The sequence below is a fragment of the Mesoplodon densirostris genome, chromosome 17, assembly GCF_025265405.1.
Source record: "Mesoplodon densirostris isolate mMesDen1 chromosome 17, mMesDen1 primary haplotype, whole genome shotgun sequence".
NCBI lineage: Eukaryota > Metazoa > Chordata > Mammalia > Artiodactyla > Ziphiidae > Mesoplodon > Mesoplodon densirostris.
Window position 1 is genome coordinate 11,946,793 of NC_082677.1, and position 18,777 is coordinate 11,965,569.

General features: G+C 43.3%; 1 protein-coding gene across 2 annotated transcripts in view; it reads right to left on the bottom strand.

The window, feature by feature from the left end:
* The window catches only part of DCLK1 (doublecortin like kinase 1), a 325,118-nt gene extending 306,692 nt beyond the window's left edge, over positions 1–18,426 (bottom strand). The window contains exons 1-2 of one of the 2 annotated variants that reach the window (XM_060079609.1): positions 18,112–18,426; positions 13,031–13,425 (exon numbers count right to left, since the gene is read on the bottom strand). In XM_060079609.1, coding sequence (XP_059935592.1) covers positions 13,031–13,406 — 376 coding nt within the window. In that variant the 5' untranslated portion in view covers positions 13,407–13,425; positions 18,112–18,426. The remainder of the gene's footprint in view (positions 1–13,030; positions 13,426–18,111) is intronic. The other variant, XM_060079608.1, reaches the window with a different exon arrangement.
* Positions 18,427–18,777: the final 351 nt, after the last annotated feature.

Here is an 18,777-nt window from a genome sequence, read left to right on the forward strand (position 1 = left end):
AGTGCTGTCATTTAGAATCTATTAGACTATTCAGGAATTCAGGAAAAGCCAAGATGGGTTTCCATATGTTAATAAGCTTCTATTAAGTTGTAAAAATATATTTGCATTAAATCTACTTGACCCTCATTTTGACTACTTTTATTTTAATCGTAATTCCGAACTTCTTCCCATCACAAGAGACACAGCCTCTGTCATAACGCAGTTAAAGTTGATTGCATTTTCTGATCTTGTAAAAATTAGCTTTTTGGTTAATGTGTTAATATCATTGATAATTGTAAATTAACAAATGTAATTGTTCTAAATGGGAAAAGTACATAGCCTTGATTTGGTCAAATGGCTCTGGATAGCCAGGGTTTAATCTCTTCCTTAACTGGGCAGAGAGTTAAGAGATAGGTTATATTCTTGACTAGGGAATCATCAATAGGTTTTGTTCAAGACCTGACATGAGGTATGTGTGTTAAAGGCCATTCAAAAATAGCAAGATATTGGGGTGTATGCATCTTTTTGACTTATGGTTTTCCCCGAATATATGCCCAGGAGTGGGATGCATACACCCCAATGTGCATTGCAGCACTATTTAGAATAGCCAAGACATGGAAGCAACCTAAATGTCCAACAACAGAGGAATGGATAAAGAAGATGTGGTATATTTATGTAATGGAATATTACTCAGCCATAAAAAAGAATGATAAAGTCATTTGTAGCAACATGGATGGACCTAGAGATTATCATAGCAAGTAAGCCAGACAAAGACAAATATGATATCACTTATATGTGGAATCTAAAAAAAAATGGTACAAATGAACTTATAGACAAAACAGAAATAAACCCACAGACACACAAAAAAAGCCTGCGGTTACCAAAGGGGAAAGGGGTTGGGAGGGATAAATTAGGACCTTGAGATTAACATATAAACACTGCTATACATAAAACAGATAACCAACAAGGACCTATACTATATAGCACAGAGAACTATACTCAATATTCTGTAATAGCCTATAAGGGAAAAGAGTCTGAAAAAGAATAGATATATATGTATGTATAACTGAATCACTTTGCTGTACACCTGAAACTAACACAAAATTACAAGTCAACTATACTTCAATTTAAAAAATAAATTAATTTAATTAAATTAAATAGCAAGGTAAAGTAAAACTTCTCATTACCATAACATGCTTCCTCTACACACTAAGCCATCCCAGAGTTTCTCGGTATAATTTCTACTACTACAGTGAAATAAAAGTTAATTTATCTAAATCAAAGTATATTTGAGCAAAATAGCCCAAAATGTGCTTTGAAACTTTTGGATTATTTACTATAGGTGAAATTAGACAAGGATGGCAAGATGGCAAAGATCATAGATGGTTTAAAGGAAATGGCATAAAAATCTATTTGGAGGTGGAGCTGGAAATTACTAAACATAATGACTTGCTCATTGGTTATCATACTGTCAGATTTGTTCTAGTTTATTAGAGCCAAAAATTTTTTGTTAAGACTGACCCTTAATTTGAAATGTAATACTCTAGGTACCTAAGACGCCCCAACAAATAGCAGGAACTGCAGAAGCAGCATCTGTCTGAATTGCTGTAGCATTTACAAAAGCCAAAAAACTAATACTTGCGTGAAGCAAAGAGAGAAAGAAAACAACAGTTAAAACAAAACAAAAACAAAAAACAAAAAAAGAAGGTAAGAAAATGAAGCATGAAATTATGTCTGGATCCAATCAATACCTCCCAAAATATCAGAATATAGTAACTTTTCCCTGCAAGGCTTAAGTATTTGGGGGACTTTTGAAAATAGAATAATTTCGGTGTAAGCATATTAGATTATTTTAGAGCTACCAAAGAGTCCTTGTTTTTTTCCAAAAAATCACATATGCATTTTTAAATTATTAGATTTTCTGTTATTCTTTAAAGTATGGGAATAAATTTTCTCTAACAAAGTTTATTAGTAAAAAAATCTGCAAAGTTAATGTCACTTGTCCACGGGCTCCCATTAAGAAATTAAGAGAATTTGCACGTAAAAGAAATTCTCTTAGTCACTCTGGACAACTTCCAGTAATATGGTACCAGCTCCCTGGGTGACCAGGCCTGTGGAGTCAGCTAGAAAGGCATTCCTCCACGAGATCTCATATTAGGAGATACTAGAAGTCTGCCCTGTTTTTCCTCATTGCTAGAGGTTTTTCATTGGCTAAGGGTGGAGACATGTAAATTCCAGCTGTGACATCACTTGACCTCGGTCTGAAAATGACCTAATCTCCATTCTTCACATTATTAAAGCTGCTTGCCCACCACCTACAGGATTCCTTTAAGTTCCAAATGTGGCATATTCAAAAGTGTCTTAAGTGAGGGCTTTGTGTAATATATCTCATTTTTCCAGAGTAAAGACTTTCTTATTGAAAACTCTGGAAATTAAAATTCACTATTGTGAGTTACAGTAAAAGCTGGGAAAGATTCAAATATATATTTAAATCTCTGAAACTGAACTGAGTTAAATTACATGAAAGATATTATTTATGGAATAAAATGTCATAAACTGCCTTCTGGATATTATATTTTATGAGCCTATCTCAGTATACACAGCAACCTTTCATAATCTACCTGGAAGGTGCTGGTTTAAGAAGACAATTTTGATAGTGCTATCAAAGGCAAGAAAAAGGATTCCCAAAGGCACTTATGGATCACTTTTCCATAGAAGTCTTTCATTATATAATAGTACATAAAAATAAGCTTACTGAAAATAAAATGTGAATGTGTATTTTAGGTCTATGGAAAATGTCAACTTCTCAAATTTAAAGCAACAGAAAAATAACATAAAAAATTGAAGGATTCAATTTTTTTTTAATTCAAAACTGATATAACTGAAAACTAGAGAAACTAAAATAAGAAGGGGAAAACAGACTGATGACCTATAATACAACAGTGGGTTAATATAATGTACAAAGCCTATTATAATTTACAAAAATACAAGGGACTAAAATATGTGACAAAGGATAAAAACAAAATAAAATAGAAATAGAAAGTGCCACTAGGGATACTATAAATTGCTATCAACCCTTTTGGAAAGCAACATGGCAAACTGTATTTGGAGCCAGGAAAATATTTATTCTCATTGCTAAAAATGTTTCCTAAGTAAATAACAGAGCAATAAATAACAATATTGCAACAAGTACAAACATAATTAGCCATGAAATCTAAAAATTTTAAGCAACCTCCTAAATTCTCAGTAACGGGTATAACACCTGAAAAGAATCCTAATCCTCTGACCTTGTCTTCGAAGAATTTAGAAAAATGTGTTTATGAAAAGATTCCACCACAAGATAAGTGATAATTGGTAAATAAGTGGTCCCAGCAATCCTAATTCAGAAGAGAAAAAAAGTCATTTCCCACTTCCCACTGCGTGATCAATGAAGAAAAAATGGAATTCATGCTGGCCCTGGAAGTGAGGGTCAGATTTTCATTAGCAGACAAGAGGACAGCATTTCAGATAAAAATAAAACACTAATATGCTCTACTGAACAGTACAGTAAAGGGATAGTCTGATTGATAGTAATATGTCTTTCTCAAAAAATAAAAACGGTTCCAGGGACAAACAAGTTAAGAGTAAGACTGCAGTAGGCAACAAGGTCAAAGTGCTTATGCACGACCAGACCCAGGTTTCAGAAAGACCACACTGGCTGTAGTGTGAAGGCAGGGCTGAAGGCAGGACACGGGGAGACAGAGGTCAGGAAGCTACTTAGAAAGCTATTCTAACAGACCAGGAGAGGAGGTGAAGAACAGAAGCTCACACCTCCGCCTTAGGAACAGAGAGAAACGGCTGCTCTGAGGGGTACTTAACAGGATCAACTGACTGGGCTGAAGAACTGGCAATTGATTGCATGCAGCGCTCATGGCAATAGAGTCAATGAATGAAATGATGGCACTGAAACCTGTTTTGGTCAACTTCCCATATACTACAATAGAACAACTGAGAAGGGAAACACGTTTGGATTAATGGTAAGGAAGAAAATGAATTTGGTTGTGCACATAATGAATGTGAAGTTCCTAGGAGCCAACCAGTTGGAGATTTTCCAGCAAGCAGTTAGAAAATATGGGTCTGGGGTATGGGAAGGAGAGGCATGGGCTAGCTGCAGCTACGCGAACTGAAGAAAATGCTCAGAGAGACCCCACCCAGCTGGACAGGATGAAATCCAGGGCAACAGCAGTACTGAGGGTACCCAGAGATGGAGGTGCCACTGAAGGGAACTGAGAGAAACCAGGTGCCTGGAGCCATGGAAACCGAGGGGTGGTGAGTACATGGCTGGGAAAGACCCAGACATCACCATCCGAGGCGCCAGGAACAGCAGCAAAGATAAGGTTTCCTAAGAAATCAGCGGCCTGGCCATTAGGAGGCCACATGTGGCCTCGTAATAGCCACTTCAGTTGGATAATGATGTCAGACTGCTTTCGTTCATTCATTTATCCATTCATTCTCTCTTTCCTCTTTCTTCCAGTGATATTTATTGAGTCCTTGCTCCTACCATGATAGACAGTGAGGACATCAATGGCTCCTGACTTCCAGAGACACTGATATAAAATAAGCAAGTATATTACAGTGTAATGATGCTAATCAAGGGGCTGATGTATGATTGGAAGTTGAGGAAGCAGAGACAGCAAATGCAGATATTTCTCATGGTAGAAGAGCCCTGGGTTGAGAGGTAAGGAAGACAAAGGCGAGAACTGTTTAGATTGTGGGAGACTTGTTCAGCAGGTTGAAGGGACGAGACTGGAGATGTTATTGGCAGAAGAGGTTAACTTAATGTTTGCCATCAGTAGATCTTGCTGTAACCCATGCCATGCTACCTGTAATCCTCACCGCGATACTGTGAGCTAAGAACTAACAGACCTCTCCCCCCAGAGCACACTGACCCACGAGGAGCTAGGGAGCTTGCTCAGCGCCACCCAGCCAGGAGAGGTGGAAGCAGCATTCAGTTGCGGCGGGTCGGCCTGCGGAGCCAGGACTGCAGCATGATGCCATGGCGCACCCTCAGGAGAACACCCATCTTACCCTCCTCCCAGAGACAAGGAGGCCCCGAGGTGGGGGGTAACGGGAGACAAGCCAGAACAGAAGGAAGGGGCGGGACCACCGAGAGAAACACGATAAAGACTGGGGGCTGTGTGCTCTATGCTCGCGGGAGAGCCGCGGTGAAGCACAAGTGCCGTATGCGATGCTTGGTCGGTGGCCCGGTCCCTGTGCAGGAAAACTGGTTTGAAGCCCACTGTACAGGACAGGTGTCCTAAAGGACCTCATCTAAGAGAAGCTGTAATGGGAATGGAAAGCAGGGGCAAATACAGGTTCTATAAAAAGAAAAGAGAAAACAAGCTGAAAAAGGAAAACGAAGGTATAGTTTCAGCTTAGGAGACTATTACAACAGTACAGGGAAGAGATGAGAACAGTCAAGGGGCAGGGATAGGAGGGGTCATGATTTAATTTTTTTAAACGTTTTGCATCTTTCAAAATTTTCTATAATGCTCACTGTATAAAAATGTGCCACTCCTTCGGCTAAAAAAAAAATGAATAAAGATGATGTGGTACATATATACAATGGAATATATATACTCAGCCATAAAAAAGAATGAAATAATGCCAGCTGCGGCAACATGGATGGACCTAGAGATTATCATATTAAGTGAAGTCAGACAGAGAAAGACAAATATCATATAATATCTCTTATATGTGGAATCTAAAAAAATGACACAAAGGAACTTATCTGCAAAACAGAAATCGACCCACAGACATAGAAAATAAACTTATGGTTACCAAAAGGGACAGCGGGAGTTGGGGGGGGGTGTGTGTGAGATAAACCAGGAGTTTGGAATTAACATATACACACTAGTACATATTAAATAGATATAAATAACAAGGACCTGCTGTATAGCACGGGGAACTATATTCAATTTCTCACAGTAACCTATAATGGAAAAAAATCTGAAAAAGAATAGATATGTATGTGTGTATAACTGAATCACTTTGCTGTGCCTGAAGGTAACACAACACTGTAAATTAATATACTTCCATTAATAAATGGTTAATAAAAAAGTAATACTTTTAAAACAGTATTGAGGACTTGAAAACTATAATAATGGTGGTGAAAAGGAGCAAACAAACTGAAGAAATGTCTTAAGCAGAATCAACAGTAAGTTGTGACAGCTTGGATTTGCGGGATGAAGAGAAGGAGAAGCCAAAGGTGATGTTGAATTCGATGGGGACACCATTTAACAAGACGCAGAAGATGAGAAGAGGATTAAATTCGGGATAGCCTAAGAGAATGGGTTCACATCTACACACGCTGAGATGAAATGACTCAGGATTAGAGTACAGGGTGAATATATCCAGGTGGCTGGAGCGCTGAAGAAAGGCCTGATCTGGGACTAACTGGCCTTAAAAGAGTGGTTAAAATAATGGAGTTGATGACATCACAGTAGATGATCCAAAGACAGGAAAGTGAAGGGACCTGTGTATAAAGGTGAGGCAAGTAACGAGGAAAACAGAAAATCACCCTTTGAACACCCTCCTAATCACTGGTACAGGCAAAATCCAGCAAGAAATGCCAAAATTCATGGGTGAAAGTTACTTACATAGGCACCAAGTTCCTCCTTAAAATATGTATTAATTACAGAGGGGGAAAGAGTAACTTTAGAGTGAAGATAACTGGCAGACACCTCCTTGGTTAAATGGGTCACAGTTAACCTCATCAGCAACCAGACATGGCAACAGCATATACTCCTGAAATGATGCCCTGAGAAGGATGAAACCTCGCTTCTGTGGAATCCTTGCCACAAATGCATAACTTCAACCTAATCACCAGGTTAAACCAAGTTGGGGGACATGCTACAAAATAACTGACCAGCACTCTTCCAACTGTCAAGTCATTAAAGACAAAGAGAGATTCAAGAACTGTCACAGCTTGGAGGAGATGAAGGAGACAGGACAGCTAAATGCAATGTGTGATTCTGGAACAGAAGAAAAGGCCACTGGTGGAGAAACTGGTGAAAGCAAAATAAAGCCCATAGTTTAGTTGCTGGTATTGTTCTCAAGTTAGTTTTTACTTTTGATAATTAATACCATGGCTGTGTAAGTCATTCCCTCATGAGAATCTGGGTCAAGAGTATATGGGAACTTTCTTTGTGACACTTCTATTAAGTACAAATTAATTTCAAAATAAAAACCTTTAAAAATGAGGCAGGGGCTTCCCTGGTGGCGCAGTGGTTGAGAGTCCACGTGCCAATTCAGGGGACACGGGTTCGTGCCCTGGTCCAGGAAGATCCCACATGCCGCGGAGCGGCTAGGCCCATGAGCCATGGCCGTTGAGCCTGTGGTCTGGAGCCTATGCTCCACAACGGGAGAGGCCACAACAGTGAGAGGCCCGCGTACTGCAAAAAAAAAAAAAAAAAAAAAAAAGAGGCAGGTAGCCTGGAAAAAATAGAACTGAATCCTTTCCTCAAATATTATACTAATATGACTTTCATTAAAATATTTTTTAATGAAAACATAAAAACACTAGAAGAAAATAAGAGCAACGATTTTATAATCTCAGAGTACAGAGGACCCAAGGGGCATGAAAATCAAGCCATAAATGAAAAGACTGATTCATTTGATTATATAATTTTGTTAAATCTGGCAACAAAAAAAAAAACCCCACAATAAACAAAATCACTAAGGACAATCTGGAAAAAAATACTTGAAATTAGCATCACAAAGGGTTAATATATTTAAAAGAAAAAAAAATCCTAGAAGTCAACCAAAAAAAGACCCCAACCTGGTAGAAAAATGGTCAAAAGCTATGAAGAGACAATACATATGGGAACATGAAAATTAAAACTATAAGAGGATAAATGTTTTTCTTTCCTTGACAGATCAGCAAATGACAAAACATTTGGTAAAACATTGTCTTGTAGAAAAACAGCCACTCTCATATATTACTAATGGGGAGTACAAACTGGTACCACTTCTATGGAGGGAAATTTTGCAATGGCTCTTAAAAATTCAATGCTTGTACCTCTCTATCCAGCAATATTACTTCTAGGAATTGATCCTATGCATATTCTCCTACATGAGTGGAAAACGTAACATTCAAGGATATTCCCTGCAAAACTGTTTCTAATAACAAAGGATTGGACACAACCTAAAGGCCCATCAATAAAAGACTGGTTAAATAAAAAATGGTACATTTGTAAAAAGGGTTACTCTGAAGTCAGGAAAAAGATCACAGTGGTTCTAGACTTGTGTTATGCTATATCGTTAAGTGCACAAAGCAAGGTGCCAAACTGTGAGCACAGTATGTTAACTTACAGGCAACTGATATGTATCTTCTTAACAAGCACTGGTATCTCTGAGGAGATGGATACTCAAAAAACTACTAGTAGACTGTTGGCCACAGGGGAATGTTAGAGAGGCATGTTTTATAGCTTTTCAAAACTTAATTAAGGGCTTCCCTGGTGGCGCAGTGGTTGAGAGTCCGCCTGCCGATGCAGGGGACACGGGTTCATCCCCAGGTCCAGGAAGATCCCACGTGCCGCGGAGCGGTTGGGCCCGTGAGCCATGGCCGCTGAGCCTGCGCGTCCGGAGCCTGTGCTCCACAACGGGAGAGGCCACAGCGTGAGAAGCCCGCATACCGCAAAAAAAAAAAAAAAACTTAATTAAAAAAAAAAAACTCAATGCAGCAGAGAGAGGCACAGAGTAAACTAGTGAATTAGAGAAAAAAACTAGATGACACCATGTCAAGGGAAAGGAAAATTGCCAAGAGAGCTGGGGGCCCTGGAAATCATGGTTGGAGAGAGATTCCCTGACTGTAGGGTGAAGTCTGGGTTTATTCCTGAGAGGTTAATTCTGATGGGGACTTGGGAAAAGCCCTTACGCTGGGGCTCGGGAGTCAGGCAGTGTCCATGGTGGGGCGGGGGTGCGCCGGGGATGGGGGTCACAGCATGTGTGGGAGCCGAGGAAGAGAGGGACTTGTTTCTAATACATGCAGAGCTCATGTACCAATTAACTTACGTATATCCGGAAGATAGCATCCCTGCATCGTTTTTATCCTAATGCTTAAAGGGAACGCTCTGGCCCTTTCAGACCTACATTCACACAAGATGTTAAAAGATGTTACTGAGACAGTAAAAGGATCAGTGGACGCCAGGGGTTAGGGGCGGGGTGGGATGAAGAAGCAGAACACAGGGTTTTCAGGGCAGGGAAACTGTTCTGTGTGATACCACAGGCTTGGATACATGTCATCAGAACTCCGTCCAAACCCACAGAAGGTACGACACCGAGGATGAGCCCGCGTGTAAACTACGGACTTGGGGTGATAAACGACGTGTCGGTGCCGGCTCACTGACTGTAACAAGCGTACCCCTCTGGTGACAGTGGGAGACGGTGTTCACATGTGGGAGCAGGGGGATATGGGAAACCTCTGCTCAATTTTTCTGCCAACCTAAAACTGCACGAAAAAGAAAAGCCTGTTTAAAAGTGTGGGGAAGGGGAATGCCGATTCCTCCACACACATCACTAACACCTGAGCAACCCACAGAGAAAAATCAATCAATCAGTTGCTGCTTGGTATGTACATTACATCTTTCCCCTAATGGTTCAAAGGTTTTAAGTGTTACTCCTTCATTTATCCTCACAACATCTGCATAGCTACGGTGGAATACAAACGGTGTAAAACTGGGTAAAAAGAGGCAATATTGGGAAAATGAGGCCACGTCTCAAGGTGAATCACCTGCAGAAATAGGCCTGTAATTCAACTTTCCTTGTTGAGCATCACGGCTTTTTTAAAACATATAAAGGCCATTTTAAAAGCAAACAATTAGGAGTGTCATCCATGGTCTACTCTGAAGTGCATGCATGTACATGTGTGTGTATGTAAACATACATGCACAGATAGACACACAATGAAGCATATACCCACACTCATACACACACACACACACACACCCCCACTCATACAGTTATACTCCAGGCCAAGAGCTAGCTTTATCAACATTTTTAAGCCAAATTTAGGCATAATAATAATACAACAGTGAAAGTGACCAGCAGACCATTATAAATAAAGAAACTCACATACGTCACTGTCAGAATTTCTAGTCTGAGATAAGTGAGAATGAACAAACTCACAAAAAGCCATTATAAGTCAGATATACTTGTCACAGCACTCACTAAAAGGATTTAACTTAAAATGCAAACATCATCATATTGGAAGGGGAAAAGAGAAGCTAATAACATGCACTGACGTTTACATAAAATTAGTATGTAAAGTGGGAGCTACGAACCTAATGATGAATATGAAGCAACGGTTTGCATTTTATCAGACTAAGCAAAAAACATAATTGACAAAGAGGCAAATCTAAATGAATTTCCAGCTATTTCAACACTAAGTGCAGCTGCATGCGAATTGTCAGTGTTATAAATGAAAAAAAAAATCTGTTTAAACTGAAAAAATTTTTTAAATGCAGCCAATAAGTGAACCTACCTACTTTACTGAAGTTACCATTTATTTAATCAGAAAAAGGTATTTTTTTTCAAAAAGGAATTTTTTAACATCAGAATATTCAATCTGCAGTTAACTTCTTATTGATCAGGAGAAAGGTGTTTGGAGGCAAGTGAAAATAGTAAAGTGTTTCTGGGAGCAGTATCTGTCATTCCTGGAATTAAGTCAAGGTTAAAAACATTTGTTTTCAAGAAGAAGCTAATACAATAAGATTTCATTTAAAAGCCACTAAGAATATATATATATATCTCTTAATCACTTTGCTGTACACCAGAAATTAACACAATATTGTAAATCAACTATACTTCAATTTTAAAAAGCCATTAGGAATACCCCACTCAGTATCTTATTAGTGGCAGTTATGAGCTCAAGTGCTGGTACCAGCCCTCCTGGGTTCAAATCCTAACTCTACTATTTCTTGCTGTGCGACTCTGGCAGATCACTTAACCACACTGTGCCTCACTTTTCTCATCTTACTATGAGATCATTGTGTACCTACCTCCTAGGATCACTGTGAGAATGAAAAACGTTCATACATGCAAGACACATGCTCAGTATCTGTGAGCTATCATTATCATCATCACTCAGGACAGTAGTCTCTCTCTCAGGGCAGGTGTTCTTTTGTGCTAAAAAAACTGACAAAGAAGATGGTGGCGAGCATGCCATGATTTTGCTGGTCCCTGGATATAAAGTACTGTCATTTCCCACCTCTCACACCTTCTCCTTGGCGGATGGGAATCATGGGAATATCTCTGCCACTTCTGACTGAAGATCGATCCTGGGTGAGAAACTGATTGAAGTAACCCTCCCCGCTCACAGATGTTGCACAAGTGACTCTAGACCAGAGAATGCCAAGCCCAGGATGTCTTAGAAGGTGCTTTGAGATCCTGGCATATTTTCCCTACAACACCATCAGCCCTCAAAGGGATGGCTTGGTGACTGCTCATACACCTGACTCTGTACTTGATCTTTACCCAGATCCTTTGGAATATCTCGCCAAATTATTTATCCTGCATTTTCCAAGGTCATGAAAAGACAAGGCACAAAAATCAAAGCTGATACACGAAGATTTTATGTTCATTCTTCCCCCTTTAATTTACTGGAAGTTCCAGCATCTGAGAAGGAAAAAGGCCAAGTCTACAGGCATCTTGGCAGGGTGATGAGTCATCGAAAAGAGATGTGAATTCCCACAAAATAAACATAACCAAACCCCTCCACACCCTCTCAAGTGCAGTCACACTGTGAGTGGACAGGCATCCCTGCCAAGGGATCAAGGGAAGAGAAATGGGAGAAAGACAGAGAAGCCCTCAGCCTTGAATCACATACAAACTCTGATTCCAAAGGAAGACCAGAGTGCTTGCCTGTGTGCAGTCAGGGCATGGCATTCATCCAGGATCCAGACAGACTACAGGGCCTGGGCAAATACATCTGGAGTAAAGATGAACTCGGGGTGAAATCAAGCTCTCCCCACATTCCCAACTTCCTTTCCCGTGTTGCTTTGCACTAATATTTCATGAGGACCTTGAGACCTCAACTTAGAAAAATCTACTCTCCAAAGAGGATCGGCTACCCTCATTTACATCTCAGCATGAATTTAATCCCGGTTATTTTTCTCCCAAGTTACTTTACTTCAATTATGATTTCTAAGGTGATTAGAGACCTCATGCCCTGTTCAAACAGGGTCCTGAGACACGTATATTCCAGAGGAGGCAACCTACTCTGCTTGCACAAGACACCAGGCCTCATCCGTGGACCCAAATAGTCCTATTTCCACATGAAATGTCTAAAATAGGTAATCACTGTTAACCTACGTTAAACTTAACAAAAATAAACTGAGCAGATTAACTCCTCAAATACCACAGAAAGACAACAATCCTTTTAAACTTAAAATCAGTCAAACCTTAAAACAATTTTAAAATTTAAATGTATCATATTGGAAAGAATAGCCAGCAAATCTAATTTTTGGTCCAGCAACAGCACTATCTTACCATGTAGGCACAGACATATGTCACCTGAATTTTGGGGCCTCAGTCTCCAGTGATAAAAATTAATAGGTTTGATACCTATCTAAGATTCCTTAAAACTCAAAAATTTCATGATCTATTAGTTATTTTCAGTTCAAGTACTTTCAGACATGTGGTAGCAAAAGTTCAATTTGCAGCTAGAAATAAGAACTATGTGATTAAAGATATAAAAATGGACTTTTAAAATTAACGTAGCATGGGTGTGAGAAAAAAGAGAGAGGATGCTGTAGAATTAAGACACTTTTTCCCTCAACCCATTATTATAAGCTACCTGATCGAATACCATTAGGTTTGTTGGGTTTTTTTCTGTTTACACTACTGTACAGACAAGTGAACTCTCCACCATGTGGAATAGTAAGGATCACAGCCACAAGGCTGAATGCTGCCTTCTTAGAGATCAAGCAGAAGATGGTGAGAATAATATGGACCTGTGGGAACCGAGGCCATATGCCCTAGGGTCACTTGGGAGGTATCTCCCAGCTCTCACCTTCCAGCAGCTGGTCCAGGCTGGAAATCTTCTTGAGCCCATCAATGGTGTAGATTGTTCTCACCCCCTGGGGCAAATTCACGTTATCCGACAGAGTTCGGGTCAAATCAGCCAGCAGGGCCTCAAAAGATCGGAACCGGTCTGGGGAGATGGCATACACAATCCCTTTGAAGTATCGATCTCCGTTTCGATAGAAACGAACTTTCTTGGCCTTCTTCTCGGAGCTGAGGGTCTGCAGCGTGCGGGTTCGGTAGAAGCTGCAGTGGGCGCTGTGCGTGGGGCTGGGCAGCCCGTTCACCCGCGACCCTCGGCTGTATCTCTGCGCCTTATCCCTTTCATCGAAGTGCTCCAGCTCCATGTCTCTGCCGAAGGACATGACGGAGTTAAAGTTGAACCTGGGAGGCACAGAAACACAAACAGCCACACCATGATGTTATTTTAGCACCCTGATTTGAAAGGCTCAGCTTGAGAGCAGCTGATGGAGATACTGCTAAAATCGATATGTTTAATATGAATTGTCAAGCTGGGAGAGAAAAGACAAAGAAATAGAAGAGGCAGACCCAGTGGAAACAGCTTATTAATCAACCCCAGCTTTGTCAGAATACGGCTGTACGCATTGACCACCTAGCACGTCAGTCACAACAAACCTTCCAAAGTATTATTAACCCGATTTACAGATGAAGAAATTGAGGCACAGAAAAATTTCTCCAAGTAATTCAGTTGAGAAATGCCTGAATCAAGAACTCTGCCCCAGGTGTGCCTGACTTCAAGGGTAGGTAGGAAATGAGCTTTCATTTCACTACAGGGCTAAAGATACAAGATATAGTGGTGGTGGTGGACCAGGAATCAAAAGAGGGCAGGTAGCATTTAAGAGTCAGATTGTGAACATTTTACCTAGTGTTTGTACTCTCCATGGCTAGACCAAGAGCAAAAAATCTGTAGATTCTACCAACTTAAAAGAGATTTTCCAGCATATTCACATATTGAATTGAAATTTACTTAAAAAGTGGACTCACCATAACTCATTTACTTATATTTAATGCTCAGATAGGTGGATTAAAAAAAAAGAAGAAGAAAAAGGAAGGTGGGGGAGGGAGGAGAAAGGGAAGGAGGCAGGGGCAGAAAAGAAGAAGGAAGAAGAGAACCAGCACAGCAACAAGAACAAGAAGGAATGGAAGTTACTTCTCTGGGGCACTTGGCCTTTCCTCCCACTAAGGCTCTGTCTTTGTGGTTGAGAAAATCGAGATTTGAAGATGCTGACCGAGACTTGACCCCGTATGAGCTGCGTAACCTTGAGAAATCTACTTGTTCAACATCTTTAAGCCTCGATTGCCTGAATCACAGGTGGAAAAGATAAAGGTACCTACCTCATAATTAACATCAGCTATTAAATAAGTTAAAACACATACAGCACTTAGGGTCATGTCTACCCTGTGATAAGTATTAATATTTTTATTAATAAAATCTGCCTTTCTGTTCCTGACTTTGTCACAAAAAGAACTAGTAGGAACAGAATCTCTCCCTCCGGTAAGGGAGGCTCCAGGTGAGCTTCCCCCACCCCCACCCCCCGCCACGGATTTCCATCTCATGACCTTCTAAGAGGTACACCTGTGCCCCTACGGGCCCCATCTGAATTTCCATGGAGGCTTGTCATCAGCAGCTGCCTGTGGGATCAATTCATCCTTGCTCAGGGGTTAGCTGATCAGGGCTCATGCTGTTGCCCCTCACGGGGGGTCCGTGTTTTAAACAGGGCAATCTAGGAAGTGGGAAAACCTCAACATTCAAAGGAAAGAAGTTTTAACGACAAAGTTTCAGGCAATATTGAAATAAGAGTTTAAGGGAAATGGAAAACTGGGGGCAAGAACCTTACACGTGCTCCCCAAATCCCACCACAAAGACGATGTCACCTTTCCAAAGGTCAGTCCAAACCAGCCCAAAGTACTGCCAAGCCTCCCTGACCTTTCCTTCCCCCTCAGTAAACTGACCTCTGATCCATTCAGAATGGCTACAAATTCATGCTCAAAAGCTTCATGCACTGCTAGAGACTGTGCACTCCTGAAATGAGTGGAGTGGAAAAAGCTCACATTTATCGAATGTCTATGACGTGCCTGACACTGTTACGTGGCGATCAACTGCTGTGTCATATGCTAAAAGCTCCCTCTAAACCTCCTGCCAGTCCAATGAGGGAGGGGATATTCTTGTGACTGAGGATGAGTGCAGGATGTATCCAGGGTCCCAAAGACAGAACTGAGGGCCTTGGGACTTGAACCCAGATTCACTCCAACTGCCTCTGAGCTGGCACTCCCTCCTTTCCAACCTGTGCACTCTGTCCTAGAGGCCTAAACCCCCTGGGATTGGCCCATCATCACATGTAAAGTAAGGTGTTTAAAGCCCTCACTCACTAGCTCTGTGACCTTGGGCAGGCCACTTAACTGCCAAAGACATTGTGTGCACAGAGATCAGGCAGTGGTTGCCAGGCCATCAGCGTTTTCACCTGCTCATGATTCTAGCGCTCACCCTGCTGGGGGGAGGGGGCAGTGGACTGGGATTCAATCCGGAGCAATTATTAGTTCTGTGGGGTTTTTTCCTCCAAATATGAAAACTGCCTCATGCCACTCAATAACTTCACTTTTAACAGTCTAAATTTGCATTTTCCAGAAAAAATATACCATATATAGGTAGGTATGAACTGGTTGCATTGATTTTGAAGTTAGATAACTTCTAAACAATTATTAGTTGATATCCAATCCTTCAGACAGCTATTAATTAACAGAGCCAATATTTTGCCCATGATATCATAACTGCTCCTACTCTTTTTAATTATTTGTTTTTAAAAGGAGTTCTTTTGTCTTCCAAAAGGGATGTGTGTGTTGGGGGGATGATACTGCCAGTACTCAAAAACCCATGCCACCTCACTAGACTCTTCAAACTTCGTAAAGTGTAAAGGTCAGATTGGCTGTTGAAGGTTTTGTTTTATTTTTTAAATGCAGTGATCATTCTTCCAACCCTAGGCATTTCCTCCCAAATCCAAATAAACCAAAAGAAATCATGCAGGACATGCAGAAAGGATGGCACAATTGTGTCACCAGAGTGCAAATCTAATTCCAAGGGGCTCTTGTTGATTTGCAATCTGCAAAGGTCAAATAATTTAGCAATTGTTGGAATTCCCTTGAGGGAACGGGCTTCTAGAACCAAGAATTCCACACCAAATGGGAAAAAAAAAAAAAAAAAAAAAGGTCAATTTAAAATAGAGAAAAGTTAATTTTATTTGTATATTTCTCCCAACTGGATCATGTGTTCAACCACAGCAGGGCCCACATCTTTTACTTCCCTTCACTGAGTCTGTCCCAGAGTAGGCAACGATGTTGGTGACAAAGAAAAACCACACTCCAAGTGAAATCATTCTCAAGGCTACAGCTACCACTAAATGAATGTCGAAAACCACGCTAGACATCCTCGTGTTCCAGATATTATGTGCGGCTTCAAAACAGGTATTCTTTCCCTTGCTTGGCTGGCTCAGCAATTCCATTGGCTTAGTCATACATTCGAATCAAGAGCTCCTGAAGAAGATTCACTGGGCTTCCACAGGTCCCCACTTTCTGCAAGGAAGCTGGCTAAAGGATACGGCCACCCGTTCACAGACCATAGATGGCTAAGGGCCTGGGCACACATGTGTCCTGGAACCGAGAAGGTAACCGCACCACCTAAGCCACAGAGGTCCCAGAGGCTTGGGTGGGGAAGACCCGGCCTGGATCTTATCAGAGATTTTCCTATAAACACTGCCAGGCCAAGGAATCAGCTTCTTCGACTGCTCTCTATGGGATTTCTCACCATTTTGAAGAAACTGTGTGTTCATCCTTCTCTAGATGAGCACACGAGTTCCTGTTTTGGCGATTACACACACCCCAAGAAATAATTTGGCATAAACGCTACCACATCTAAATAGATGCTAGACCTGGAGGTCCCAAGGCACATTTTGCTAGTGGGATTAGGACGTAGGTGGACGAAAGCACGCACGAAGAGGCAAACACACCTTCAGTGTGCATGCACCGCCCTGGACACACATATCACAGGATGTGTGCATACCTTTTACACGGTTCCTACATATAACCTCTCTTAAAATCCTTCTGACCCGCATTCATGTGACATTTCATACTTAAAAGGCTGTCCTACTTTCCCGGCGAAAAGAGGTATATTTAGGAACATTCATAAAACGTATTCATGGAACACCCTGCCGTGTGGCCGCTGAACGCGTGTGCACCAGAATCTGGACACACATTCATAGAGGCGGGGAGAGCAAGCCGGCCTGAATAAAACCTTTCAACCGCTCCATCTCCTGCAAGCATCTCCTGGCCCAATGCAGCAGCGATTCCGAGCAGACCCGGTTTTCAGCAGCGGCCTCTTTTGTGGGGGGCCGTGCGGGGCTGGGCGTGCGTTTCCCGCTAGGAGGGAAATGCCATTTCCTCTCCGCAGGCTGTTAGCACTGCAGGTACTAATTTGTACACGGGGCAGCCACGCTGTCCCCGAGGGAACTCGAGGCCCCGCAAACGTGCTTGCAGCACCCACACTGCAGTCACCCCCCGCGCACGGATCGCCCCGTCCTCAAGCACACACCACCCTCCCGGGCCCACGGGGAAGCAGGCGCACAATAAGAGGCCCGGCCCGACCACTCCTTCTGGGCGCACACTTGGTCCTCGCTCCGCGGCTAGTTCTGACAATGACAAACACCTGGCCCAGCTCCTCCGCCCTAGCTCTCCATCTCCACTAACAAGGCGGCCGAAAGAATGGGGGCCCCGCTCGCCCGACTCCCCGTTTTCAGTCTGGTGGCACCAGACAAAAGAGGCAGGTGCCAGCAGCCCCAGGGCCGCCTGCACACACCGCCCCCGGCCGCGGCCGGGCAGCTCCTTTCGAGGAACGGCGGGAAGGGCGGCGGCGGCCGAGGGGGCGCCCGCCTGCCCTCCGCGCCCGCGCTCCCCCGGACCCCGCGGTTGCGGGAGGAGTCGGCGCTGCCGGGCCCCCGGAGGGGCCCCCCGGCCGGCCCGCCCCTCGGCTCCCTTCCCCGGCGAAGGCAAACCACGCACCGGTCCGCTGAGAGACGCCGCCGGGGGTCTTTGTGGCCGCGCTCGGGGCCGCCTCCTGGTGCTGTCTTCGCGGGGCTGGGTGCGGCCTGGCCGCGGGGCTGCGGGGCGGCGGCGGGGCCGGGGCTGGGCGGCGGCCGCTGCTGGACCGCGGGCGTCTGGGCTGCAGCCGCTAGCGGAGGGACGCGCCTCGGCCGCTCCTCATCGAAATGCGGCGCTTCGCACAGCCTCACTCCTGCCTCTCTCCGGAGGAGGGCGGCGGCGGCGGCGGCGGGCGCGCTCCCTGCTTTAGCGGCGCACTCGCTCCCCCGCCCACCACGCTCCCTCCTCCTCCTCCGCGTGCGCGCCCGGCGCCCCCGCCCCTCCGGGCAGAGCGAGCCCACCACGGCTGCGCCCGGGGCCTCCTCCTCCCCTCGCCCTCTCCCGCCGCCGCGACCTCAGTGCATCTGGCTGGAGCAAACCCCCTAACCTCCCCAGGCCCCGGGAATGGTTGTCTGAAGATTGGGACCGGTCGGTGGTGGACCTGGGGACAGGCGGAGAGAACGTGGACCGGGTCTGAACCAGGAAACGTGCAAGGCGGAGTCGTGAGGTGTGGCCGAGCCGTGAGACCCCCCTCCCTCAGGGGAGGCAAGGGAAACAGTTCCTCCCCACACACACACTGTACACACA